Source organism: Quercus lobata, chromosome 10 (genome assembly GCF_001633185.2).
Source record: "Quercus lobata isolate SW786 chromosome 10, ValleyOak3.0 Primary Assembly, whole genome shotgun sequence".
NCBI lineage: Eukaryota > Viridiplantae > Streptophyta > Magnoliopsida > Fagales > Fagaceae > Quercus > Quercus lobata.
In genome coordinates this window covers 18,381,603-18,394,873 of record NC_044913.1, presented here as the reverse complement: position 1 = coordinate 18,394,873, position 13,271 = coordinate 18,381,603, and the positions used below count along the sequence as shown (strand labels likewise).

At 35.3% G+C, this 13,271-nt stretch overlaps 2 protein-coding genes across 2 annotated transcripts; one reads left to right on the top strand and one right to left on the bottom strand.

Moving 5' to 3' along the window:
• The first annotated feature begins 1,814 nt into the window (after positions 1-1,814).
• LOC115964458 (zinc finger BED domain-containing protein RICESLEEPER 2-like) lies at positions 1,815-4,914 on the top strand. The gene is made up of 4 exons (XM_031083765.1): positions 1,815-1,845; positions 3,248-3,318; positions 3,500-3,730; positions 3,844-4,914. The coding sequence occupies exons 1-4, from the start codon at positions 1,815-1,817 to the stop codon at positions 4,912-4,914; spliced, it is 1,404 nt and encodes a 467-aa protein (XP_030939625.1).
• A 7,723-nt stretch (positions 4,915-12,637) lies between these two features.
• LOC115964457 (egg cell-secreted protein 1.4-like) lies at positions 12,638-13,033 on the bottom strand. The gene has a single exon (XM_031083764.1). The coding sequence runs from the start codon at positions 13,031-13,033 to the stop codon at positions 12,638-12,640; it is 396 nt and encodes a 131-aa protein (XP_030939624.1).
• Positions 13,034-13,271: the final 238 nt, after the last annotated feature.

Below are 13,271 nucleotides of genomic sequence, written 5' to 3'. Positions count from 1 at the left end.
AGTTGCAAGGGTTGAGGGAGAGTTGAGGGGTCCTGCCATGGCTAAGAAGGCCATGGAAAATGTTAGGAAAAGTGTGAGAAAGAGGTTGAAAGAGTAGGCCATGAGATTGAGATAGATAGAGATAGACTGGGTATGAGAGAATGGTATTATTGGTACGTACTCAAATGGGGTTAGGATGGTTGCAATATATATACATGAAGTTTGTGCATGGGAAAGTCTTAAATGGGTGCACAAGTGGGGAGGCCAAGAGATATAGTAACTTATAAGATAATTGGAATTTTAACAGTTAAAGACTTTATAGTAGATGTAAAGACCATCTACATTTATGCTTTATGCCTTTATATGAATAAATTGATTAGCATCAGATTTAAAAATTTTAGGTAAAAAGTAAACTATCTGCTGCACACAAGGTGGTATTGCATATGTGTGATACATGTATCCGTCATTTTACATGAGATGGACCCCATACATATATCGGACATGTGATAGATTTTCTAATCTATATGCATACCTTATGCGTAGGGGCGGAGCTACATTGCTTCTTAGAGGGGCCATGGCCCCCCCATTTTTTTTTTTTTTTTGTTTTTTTTTTCCTCCTACAACTATACTAGTAACAGGAAATAGCCCTCCCAAAAAATTAGAACCGGCCCCCACAACTATTTCTAAGATTTCTAGTTAGTCCAATGGATTTTTAGTTGGTCTCCTCAATTGTTCAAAACTTTATTACCTATCCACCCCAAATATTCCTAAGATTTATAGTTAGTCCAAAAGATAACGACTAAAAGTTGATCTTCTCAATTGTCCAAAAAATTTATAATTAATCTAATGGATAACAACTCACTCTCTAGCATCATTGACAACCCATTTCCCAACATAATTTCAATTTTTTTTCATCTTTAGGTACCTACGGAGCTTTGTTGTAGCTGCTAGTGCCAGCCCATTGCCCCATTTTCTTTCTTCTCAACACAAAAACTTCTATCTCAACCAAAATTATTAATCCATTTTTTTTCCTAGTGCAACATCATCTTCTTGACTCTTTAAAGAAGTGAATATGCAAGTGCATTTGCTTTTCTCTCTCTTTTATCAATCATCATCGTTATTTTACCATTAGTATTATTTTTGTTTCTTTCTTTTGCCACTATGTGTGTGTTGATATGCATAAGGGTATTTAAGATTTTTTTTGTTCACATTTTTGTATTGCTATCTTTATTCCATTAAAGATTGTTGGGCATAAGTTTGATGTGAACTGTTCTTTTATTGGATTTTTTTTTTTTTTTTTTGGTATTTGTTTTAATAAACGATATAATTGTTGTATGTTCATTAATATTTAAGAATATAACAATATATCAAAGTTAATGATTTTGTATTCAATATGAACTATGGTTAATATATCAATACTACAATTTGGCCCCCCCAAATAAAATTTTCTGGCTATGCCCCTACTTATGCGAGAACGCCACATAACTTAGGTTTAGCCACATCATTATCACTGTAACCAAACATCACCTGACAGCGCACACGCATGCGCACTCACACAATGTCTCTATAACCAAAAACCTCCAAGTTAGGTATTGTACGTAGGCCTGTCCAGCGACCCATGTAATCCGACCCGCCCGACCATATCCGCCCGACCCGAAGGCCCACGGGTGAATCCGAGTGTATATACGGGTCGGATACGGTTGTTGTTTTAAGAGGAACCGAATAATCGGTTCGGGTTACACAATAAAAAATCCGAATAACCCGACCCGACTGAATATTTGATAAAATAAAATAATAAACCACTGTTACCACTCAGTTTCAGTCAGCTATAAGTCATGTCGTCTGGGACTCTAGGTAGTGGAGTGGGTAATGTGCTGAACTGGGCAGTGGGCACAACTTCCCAATTTCAAATCCAACCATTGAAATTTTTTTTTTTTTTTTATTAAGAAAGAGCTGTTGATCAACGGATATAAATATATTACTCAATCTACTCTACAGGCTACCAGTACAGCTCCTAGCATAGCACAGAGAGTTAGAGATTTCAAAATCAACGGTTAAAATTAAATTAATATCAAAATCTAATGGTCACAATTAAAGATGAAGTGATCAACGGCCTGATATAATCTCATATCCCAACACTCTCTCTCACTATTCACTATTCAGAGTTCAGTCTTCACTCTTCACCGAATCAAGATCAACTGATCAAGTGATCAACGGCCTCAATCTCTCTTCATTCTTCACCTAATCACTCTCTCACCATATCCACGGCTTCAGACCTCAGTCACTCTCTCTCTCTCTAATCGCAATCTCATACCTCTCACTCTCAAAGTAACGTTCTCTCAAAGAAGTAACATTCTCTACATCTCTCTCTCTTTCTCTATTTCAGATTCTCAATCTCAAATCCTCAAAACCTTGGAATCACTTCACCAAATCCTCTTCTAGTCTCACACGAATGCTCTCTGCCTCTCACTCTCTAATCTCTACAGTCCCTTCACCAATTTCATACAAAATCTCAAGACTCAAATCTTCATCAGTCTTCAATCTTCACCCTTTAAAAGCTTGCATCTTCGATTTTCTCACCAATGAACAGACCACACTCTCAAACTCTCAGTTCTCACTTTGCCTCTCTCTACTCCAAGGTCCAAACCCTAGCTTCTCACTACAAGTTCTTCACACCTAGCCACCGCCGCCGCCGCCACCACCACCAGCCACTCCTCTCCCTGTTGCCGATCATATGGGTTGAACCTAGGGTATGTGTTCTCCTTTTCTCATCTCTCTTTTTTTCAGTCTCTCATTGATTATATATGTTATGAAAATCTACTGTTAAAATCAGATAAACCCTAAGTTTTATAATTTGAAACCCTAACTAGAAATAGTTGAAACCTTAACCATTTACTTTTGTTCTTTGTTCTTTGTTCAGTAACTTAAGTTGATTGATTAATTTTGTTCCTATTTAAATTTTATTCAGGAATTGAAAGTTGTACATGTGGGGTTTTCAGTGTCTTCAAACTTGAAATTAACACCCACGGTTTTTTAAGGTATGATTTTTGTTTCCCTTTGTTTTTTGTGTTCAAAGTTGGGATTTTGTTCTTTTTTTGTTAGAGACGTAGAGTTGATGCATGTAACTTAAGCTGTTGTGGATGTGTTCAATGTTTCAGCTTTTATTATTTAGTAAAATTTATACTGTTAAAAATCAAATAAACTCCCAAGTTTTTTGTTCTTTGTTTATTTGTTTGATTAATTCTGTTTCTATTTTAATTTTACTCAGGAATTGAAAGTTGTCCAAGTGGGGTTTTCAGTCTTCAAATTCATAACTCCAACACACCTAGTTTCTTTAAGGTATGATTTTTGTTTCCCTTTGTGTTTTGTGTTAAAAGTTGGGATTTTGTTCTTTTTTTTTTGTTAGAGTTTTATGTAGAATGCTATTATCTAGATTCAAGTATCAAAGATTTTCCTTTTTGGTTTGTTTGATTATTATTATTAATTGTTAGTTTGCTAATTTCTATGTTTGATTTTTTAGGTCATGGATTCCTCCACTAATGCTCCCTTTGTTTCTACACAAGTGGATGGTGCTGCTGCCACCCAAGCAGATGGTGCTACTGCCACTGCCACCCAAGAGGCTGCTGCTGCAACCCAAGCTGAAGCTACTGATGGTGAGTTGCCCCTAGTTCCACCTAGTGTAGTGAGTAAGACTGGTACTGGTAGTGGTAGGAAAAAGTCTTTAGCTTGGAATCATTTTGAAAAAGTAAAGGTAGATGAGGGTGTCACTATGGCTGTATTAATTATTGTAAAAAATCATATCTGGCTGATAGTAAGAGTTGTGGTACTAGTAATTTATTAGCTCATGTGACAATCTGTCCTAAGAACCCTAATAGAGAAGATAAAGGGCAGAAAACCTTGGCTTTTGAACCCAAAAATGATGGAGATGAAGGGTTCAAACTTGTGTCAACAACTTTTTCTGTTGAGGCTTCTAGAAAGGCACTAGCTGAAATGATAATAATTGATGAGTTGCATTTTAGGTGTGTTGAGGGTTATGGGTTTAAGAAATATGTAACTACGTTACAACCTAAGCTTCGTGTAAAAGATATTCCATCTCGACAAACTGTGGCTAGAGATATAATTGGAATTTATAATACTGAGAGAAAGAAGCTAAGGAAATCCTTGAAGGGTTGTAGGGTGTGTCTTACTACGGACACATGGACTTCTCTACAAAATTTGAATTATATGTGTCTCACATGTCACTTTATTGATGATACTTGGAAGTTGCATAAAAGAATTTTAAATTTTTGTCAAGTTGAAGATCATAAGGGGGAGACTATAGGTAGAAAGATTGAGATGTCTTTGCGTGAGTGGGGTATTGATGGCATATTCACTTTGACAGTGGATAATGCTAGTTCCAATTTAACCACAGTTAAATTTTTACAAAGGGTAACAAAAGATTGGAATGGGACAGTTTTAGGAAATGAGTTAATGCACATGAGGTGTTGTGCCCATATCCTAAATCTAATTGTTGGGGAGGGTTTGAAAGAAATTGATGCATCTGTTGCTAGGGTGCGTGAAGCTGTGAGGTATGTGAAGTCCTCGCCTAATAGAAATCAAACCTTTAGGAATTTTATGGAGAGGTTAGGTATGGAGTCCAAGAGTCTTCTTTGTTTAGATGTACCTACTAGGTGGAACTCAACTTACCTTATGTTAGAAACTGCTAAAAAATTCGAGAAAGTATTCCTTAGGATGGACTTTGAAAATGATGGTTATTCATCATATTTTAGGAGCAAGGAAGATAGTGGTGGTTTGGGATCTCCTTGTATGAGTGATTTCCAAAATTGTAAGGCATTTGTGACTTTCTTGAGGCTTTTTTACAATGCAACAAAGAAGTTTTCTGGCTCTTTGTATGTGACCTCAAATGCCTTTTTTGATGAAATCTTTGTTATTTAGGAGAGTATTTCTCATTTAGTTAAATCCCAAAACACCATCTTGAAAAACACAGCCACAAACATGCAAACTAAATTTGAGAAGTACTGGGGGGAAGGTGATAAGATTAATCCTCTTTTGTATGTGGTTGTTGTTCTTGATCCACGAAAAAAATTGAGGTTTTTGAAGTTCTCTTTTTCTGAAATTTATGGGAATGAAGTGGGGAGTGTGACGGTTGATAAGGTGAAAGCTCTTTTGATGAAGTTGTATACTTTTTTCTGTTCTGTTAATTCCCCAAATGTGGAAGAACCAAGTGGGGGTGAGAGAACACCAATGGTGGTAGGTGATGCAAGTGATCCATATGTGATGGTTCACTCTCGGTATGAGCTTTTCTTAGAAGCTGAGCAATCTATAGGTTGTAGTAATGAGGTTGACAAGTATTTAGCTGAAAATTATGATGGTAGAAGGGATGGGAATTTTGAGGTGTTGGGGTGGTGGAAGGACAATTCTAGTAGGTACCCAATGTTGTCCAAAGTGGCTAAGGATGTGCTGGCTGTACCATTTTCGACTGTTGCATCTGAGTCAGCATTCAGCACTGGAGGCCGCATTGTTGATCCATTTCGAAGTTCTCTCTCTCCTCTCATGGTTCAAAACCTTGTATGTGCACAAAATTGGCTTCAAGCCATGGTACCAATTTCTCATCGCCAATCAAGGGATGAGGTTGAGGCATTGGAGGAGGAATTTCATGATTTAGGTAATATGTTTAAATTCTAGAACCTATAGTCTATGTCTCATGTTCAAACAAAATTTAATATGTTGTATTTATTTCCTTTTCTTTTCTAGTTTTAAATCAACAGTCATCATCAAGTGCATCAGCAAGTACCAGCTCCAAATTGGGTTCTAGCTTAGGCAAACGACCCATAATTAGTGTTGAAGATTGATAACTGAGTTGGCATATTACTACCTTTGGCCTCTTACTGTTATAAGCTTGCTGGCTTGCTGCCCTTTATATTTGGTCTTGTATTTGGTAGTAATGTATTATTTGTTAAATATTTTTTTGTCTTTTGTAGGCGGAATCACTTATTTTGTGAAGGAGGTAGAACCTTTTGGGAACATTTTGGAAGTTTTTTTGTAAATTGCTTTTCTAACAATACTAGTCTTAATGCTTATAGGAAAGAAATCCTAGGAATCATATAGGTTTTCTTTTCTATTAGTTATAAGCTTGAGAATTTGTCATTTAATGTTTGGGAAAAGCTTTTTTTTTTTGGAAATACCTGTGGTATTTTATAATTTGTAATTAATTATATTGCTGGGAACATTGTATAGCCAGCAAGGTTGCTGCCTTATGATTTACTGCCTTGTAGAAACATTGATTTTACTGCCTTATAATTAATCACTTGTTGTGTGGTTGTTGGAATGGAAATACACGTTTTGTGTATTGTTTTGCTATTTTGTCCAGGTTATTTGTTGTGGTAATTTTTGGGTAGTCAATGTGGCTGTTTAACAAGTCACAGGTGGTGAAAATAGGATTTTGTGTTACATGTGTGGAGGCTGTTTAGTCAATTTGTAGTCAATGTGGCTGTTTAATTTGTAGTCAATGTGGCTGTTTAGTTTTTGTGGTCCATGTGTGGAGGCTGAACGGATGTTGTAAAAATAGGTTTATTTTGTGTTGTTGTGGAGTATTTTGTCCAGGATATTTAATGCTTAACAGGTGGTAGAAAGTGGCTTATTTTGTGACCTTTGGTGAGGTTATTTTTCCAGGAAGATTTTGTTCTGAAGGCCCAATATATTTGAAAGTGAAGTTGCTTAATTTTAGTTTAGTTGAAAGCCCCATTTTTTAAAAAAACCATTAGGGAAAACGGAGGCCCAATCTGTTTTATATGGAAAGTTCAAAAATTATGACACCCAAATAATTTTTAAAACTGCCAACTCCTTAATTTGGGCTAAAAGGGCTGATAAAATTTTACCTACAAAAATTTATATAAGTTCAAAAACTGGGCCCATATTAATGGCCCAACCCGCCTAACCGACAGCTCTTACCCGCCCATCCGGTGACCCGAAGCACCGGATCCGACCCGACTATTCGGTCGGATACGGATCTAAAATTCATCCACCCGATTCAAACGGGTCGAGTTCGATTCAGGCCCAAACCCGAACCGACCCGACCCGTGGACAGGCCTAATTGTACACCCAGTTGCTAAATCCTTTTGGTGTTTGGGGATGAAGTTTGTACGGTGCACCATTTGGAAATGAAGTTTCGAAATAGAAAAGGAGGTTCCTTTTTGGATTTATCAATAGGTAAATAACATGTTTTTGTTTTCTATCATTGCACATTTCTTAATTTATTCTGTGTTTTTTAGAGTTCTTGTATGAGATTAATAAATCTGTAGCACTGGGCCGTGGGGTGTTGTTTTGCATATACTATTCACCATACGGGGATCAACATTTGAAAATGGAAATATTGTTCCTTTATGGAGTTGTTGTTATGTGCTGATACCATTGTTGTCATTGTTGAGGTCCATGTGTTATATCTGAACCTGGAGTGTTGGCCAACTAGTTTATGTCTCCAAATTTGTTTAGCTATTTTAGTATATCCACTATGTGGGTTTCAATTAGCTCAACTGGTAAAGTCTCTGATGATTGAATAAGAAACCTGGGGTTCAATCCTCGCTTACACCAAAAACTGATTGGTGTCTTTGTCTGATGATAAAGAGCTATCTTCATGAGCAGACGCCGTAGGTTGAAATTCTCTATAAAAAAATTTAAAAAAAAAAAAAATAGCATACCCACTATGAGAAAATTCTATAATGGGTTACGATGAAATGGTATAAAGAAAGAAATGGAAAATGAAACATGCCTGTGTGTGGTGTGTGTGTGTGTTTTTTTTTTTTTTTAAATGTTTTAGCTTGGTAGTAATTTTGAAATTTTCATTAAAATTTATTATAATTTTCTGTTAAAATTTGAGTTATATCAACATTATTATTATTATTATTATTATTATTATTAATTTTTTTTTTTTTTTGAGAACCTATCAACGAGTTTTGGAAACAAAGAATGAAAATAAAGCCAAACCAATTTTCACTCAATGAGTCCCACGGATTTTGGGTTTTGAGTTATATAATTCAAAACACCCCAATCCAAACACCCTATTAGCCAATATGCTTAAGGGTCCAATATGATTATGAAATTTTGTGCATTGTTATTAAATTGTTTATATTCTTTGATGGAAATGGTTTTTATGTTGTAAACATTGGATATAATTTTTAATATTATGGACATGTAGTAGTGAAATGTGGGTATGATAGTACGTAGTAACATGCAATTTGGTAATCTATATGATATCTTAAAGTTGAAATGTAGCATTTACACTCCTAAGTTTGGTTCAACTTTTTGATACTGTGTTCTTTGAAAAGTGGTGATTTCAAAAAGTGAGGTATGAAAATGGGCTTTTTAAAAAGGTTGAGTGTTTGGTAAAGTTGTTAAAAAGAGCTTTTTGAAAAAATTGAATATTTGGCTGGCACTTATAAAAGTGGCGGTTTGAGTTGTAAATTACCAAAAATGATCATGTATATATAAGGGAGTTTATTTCATACTTAAATCAACTGCTTAATAAACATTATATCCAAAGTTTCTTTAAAACCTTCTCCCCTCTCCCCTTGTGTGTGTGTGTTAAAAATATTTAGTATTCTCCAAAAAAAAAAAATTGCTTAATAATAATAATAATGATGATGATGATGATGATGATGATAATAATAGTAAATATATTATTGGTATTGTTTTAATAATGTTTGTGTTAGTTTTTTTTTTTTTTAAGTGTCATAATTATTTGTTATTACTATTGTGGCGAGCAGAGAATGGAATTAACAGAAATGAAATGTTATACTCCAATTACTATGTGCTCACACAATTAATTTTTAGAGATGGGATGCAAGACCAACCTTTTAGTACTCGTTCGAAAAATAAAAAGTGATGTTCAAAGTTGTATGTATAATATTTATGTGAAAACAGCTTTGAAATAAGTGTTCATCCTTGGGTTTGGTCCGAGGAGGATGTTACAGTTTTATGGCCTTTCTCTCTTTCTCTCTTTCTCTCTTTTTCCTAATCAGACCTCCCCTTGATCCGGATGCTTCTTGGCTTTATATATCTTAGCAAAGATGCATCTAGATCTTACATTTGGAGGGTCATGATCATACTTCCCTGATACTTGTCCCATCCAGACCTTGCTAGAAGGTTTTTACCCTAAGATATTAGCTGTGAAAGCACTATTCAAGGTCATTTCTCCATTAATGCGGCCAGCTAAGTGGTTAAAGTGTATTTAATGCGGAGGGGATGGCCACTCTGTCCTTCCTTTTTCTTCTATTCCATGCTCAACACCAAATTACCCTTTTCTCCCCTCGGACTTAGCCATGCTCCCTTTGCCTCTGTCCCTCGACCTTCCGAGGCTAGGCAGGTGTACTCGGCATCTTCACCAATTATGGTTGCTCAGTCTAAGTACAAATTACATGGCTAACTTCCGAGGATAACCCATCTACAATGTTCGAGGTTTACTCCCATATGAACTTCATCAACTCTTTGGATCCTCACCCCCCCACAACTATTAATGACTTCTTATCAATATTAATAATTCTCAAAAAATTTCATCATCATGGAGCACAAAATGATAATGTAAAAAGATAATAAAATACATACCAATAATCCAAGTTTAAATTGTACAACATGATATTACAAAAAAAAAATATATATATATATATAAATAAATATATATATATATATAAATATTAATTATTATCCCCAAATAGAATTAGCAATGGAATGATATGCATAAATTGTGAATGATTTCCTTCATTAAATTACTAAAAGAAAAAAAGTACAAATTATTTTAAACCATTTTCAAATAAACAAACTATCAAAGTGGAAAGTGGAAACTACTTTTATTAAATTTAAATATGACATAAAATATTTTCTCAAAAAAAATGACATAAAATAGTAGAACATTAAAAACTAAAAGCTGTGAACCACAAATTTATAAAAAATATATATAATAAGTACAATCTGGAACTGTAGTACACTTCGTGGCATCATACCATCCTCTAAAGTCTAAACTATTACTTCATCAAAGAGGAGGGAATGAGAAAGATCAAAATGAAAAATGAGAGATCTCGACAAACCCAAAAAAAAAAACAAAAAAAAAAAAAAACAACAAAGAGAGAGAGGTAGTTGCCAGTCATTAACTGAAGATTGGACCGGAGCAGAGCAAACGAAAGGAAGATATTGCATAAGGGAAGATTTCGCTATATTTCGATGTTTTTTTTGTTTTGCATTTTGAGGAATCCTGATTTGCAAGGGATTGATTTTTTTTTTTTTTTTTTCCTTAGCTGATTTGGGAATTTGTTATAGATTTTTTGTGTTTGGATTTAGAAATTTATTATTGAATTGAACCTAGTCCAGACGCTATTTTTTTGTGGTCTTTGTAGCAATTAATTTATCAAAGGGTTCTAGGACTACAGATGGCGATCTGCCTTGATTTATCAAAGGGTAAAATTGAGTTTTTAAGAAAACACGATGGGCAATTTGGGAAATAGACGGTGGCTTTCCAACGGTAATGCTAAAACATAGCTGTGGCTTTTGCAAAAGTTGGGGCTAGCCAGGGTCAAGGAAACGCTTAATCCTTTGGATTTCAAAATGTAGCTTTCTTCCAAACGCTACCATGCATACATTACCAAACACTCATTTTAAAATTTCAGTTTCAAAAGGCACGTTTTGGCTCAAAAAAGTGGAAACAAACATACAGTTATTACACTCCTGTTAAGCTTTATTAGCGTAGCATTTTGGTCTATTTCAGCCCTTTCAGTTACTTTCGGTCCACTTCAGCCCTTTCGGTCCGCTTCAGTCTATTCGATCCACTTCGGTCCATTTGGTCTATTTTGATCCATTCAATCTATTTCGGTCCACTTCAATCCATTTGGTCCACTTCGGTAGTGCTTTTGGAGGAGAGGTTTGTGAAAAAAGAGAAGCTACTTTATTAATAATTATTTGACATTCTCAATGTAATGTTAGTAGATTCTTGATAAAATTACATTTTTCTTGTTTTACCAAAGTCTTGTATTTTTCAAAGAATGCACATAATTTAGTACATTAAAAATAAAAAATAAAAGCGCCTCTCAATTTCAAGCTCTAAAACCTGCAAAAAAAAAAAATTCATTAAAAAAGTGTAAATATGAGATATATGATTAAGATTAAATAAATCAGACATAGACATTAAAAAAAATAAATAAAAAAGATCTTTTTTGGTGAATTGGTTAGTGTTATTTTTGAAGCACTTACCAAACCAATTGCGTAGCCATTTTAGAACAGATCATTGCTGCAGGAACAACTAGAGAGCTACAAAATTGCAAGCCTCAACAAACAAAGATCACCAATACAATATGAGCTTCCAATAATAACCAAGCTTGCATCTTAACATCAGACTAGATAGCATCAGTACTCAGTGAACAACAGCTTACAATGAGCCCTGTTTAATGCTTCAATTCTTCCAATTTTGTGGGGTATCATCACCTGGATCTCAACTTAGAATTCTATAACCACCTCCAAATTTCCTTGCAATTAACGGAACATAAGAAATAACTAACTGGTGTATGGACATGTCTTCAACTCATGATTTCAGTTGTTTTCACCTGTGTGTACGGTCATGTGTGCAACAGATTTTACCCCTTTTTTTTTACAGTTGGACCAGTGGGTATGGAGAGTGTGAAACTGGTGATGTGCGAGTATCATTGCTCCTCAAGTCCAAGAATGTAAGGTTAGACATGACTAACCAAAAATAAAACATGTAATCTAAGAATTCAGAATCTGCTCCCTTCTTTTAAAATCATAAGCAAGATCTACAATCTAAAGAGTGCATGAACAACTGCTCTAAGATTTTCTGAACAATAAATTCTTAAGATTTTTTTTTTTTTTTTTTTTTTTGGGTGCTCTCTCCCTTACACAGGTGTTACCGCTTTTTTTTTTTTTTTTTTTGATGGGAGGTGTTACCGCATTTTAATAGTGCTGGGGCATTGTCCATGCTTGTACCAGCTTTAGTATGGTTGTACTGCATTTTAGGGTCCGTTTGGGAACACCTTTTAGCACACTAATGCTATTAACGAATTTAAAAATCATTGTATAAACTATTATGTACATGCTAGCTTGAACATTGAGACATTCAATCCCAATAAGAATTTACAATTTGTTGTTTGAGAGTTCTAATATTGATAAAGTCTACCCAACTGAGATCTTATGTTCACAGTGAGGCTGTGTTAGGTTAGAGTAGATGTGAGTCTGCTTTGTAATTCTGTTTGTAATTGTACCTGCTAGCTGGTTCCTGTAATTGTTTGCTTTGGTCTTAATAAAAATTTCTGAACTATCAAAAAGACTCTAATCTAATTTGAGTTCATAAATATTAGTTCATGATAAAAGATATTTGAAAAGATGAGATGTATATATAGCTGACACGGAAAAAGAAGTTTATTTTTTGGTTTATTATTACATTGAAGACTGGACCGCATCAAAAACCCCCAACATGGATCCAAGGAATAAAACAGAGATACACCCAATTGGCCTCAGGAAATATTCCATGAAAAAACAAACCAAAACCAAGCAAGAGAAGGACATGACATCCCAGACATTATAGTAACGGAAAAAGGACTAATAAACTGTCTAGAAACATTTTAACTGAAAACTCCTTGCACGGGATATTTGCCCCCAATGTCTAAGCCCGAGGCAGTGGCAAGCCAAGAGGAGGAGCTGTAGAAGGAACTGAGGCTTCTGCAGCACAATAACCTCTTAGAATATTGCCTTCCTCAGCTGTGAAACCAAGTGAAGTGAGCATGGCAGGCCAGCAATGATGTGTTATGATAGTGATGGCACGGCAACAATCTGGGGCAATATCGGTTTGGCCATTGAGGAAGAAGACGACAATCTCATTTGGGCAGGATTTGAGCTCCCAAGGCGCATTCCAGCAAGGGACTAAGCCTTCACTACTGGTTTCAGGCCTTGTTGCAAGCCTGTGTCCAGGCTTAATGTACAAGTCTCTGGTTGCAGTCACATTTGTCATTGCCAAGAGACATGCAAGGGATAGTAACACAAACAAATTTTGGCTAGCCATTGGAAAATGATGTGTGTGTGTGTGAAAGAGAGAGGGAGAGACTGAGAGATATGTAAAAGTTAAGAAGTGGGAAGCAACATATAGAGCTAGTGATGAGGGAGAGGAAAGGACTATGTGATGTTTAACCATTGTAATGATAAAGGGGTTTAATTGTGTTAATCAAAAAGGAGCTAATAGTAGATGATGGGTTTCAATAACTGTCATTGGTCAGTAAGATTTCAGGAAGCTGAAAGTGCAT

Bases quoted from the DNA above. Each gene is read 5' to 3' on its own strand.
- LOC115964457 (XM_031083764.1), bottom strand. From the start codon at position 13,033: ATGGCTAGCCAAAATTTGTTTGTGTTACTATCCCTTGCATGTCTCTTG.
- LOC115964458 (XM_031083765.1), top strand. From the start codon at position 1,815: ATGTCGTCTGGGACTCTAGGTAGTGGAGTGG. The intron at 1,846-3,247 runs GTAATGTGCTGA...AATTTTACTCAG, and splicing joins GACTCTAGGTAGTGGAGTGG to GAATTGAAAGTTGTCCAAGT. The intron at 3,319-3,499 runs GTATGATTTTTG...TTGATTTTTTAG, and splicing joins ACACACCTAGTTTCTTTAAG to GTCATGGATTCCTCCACTAA.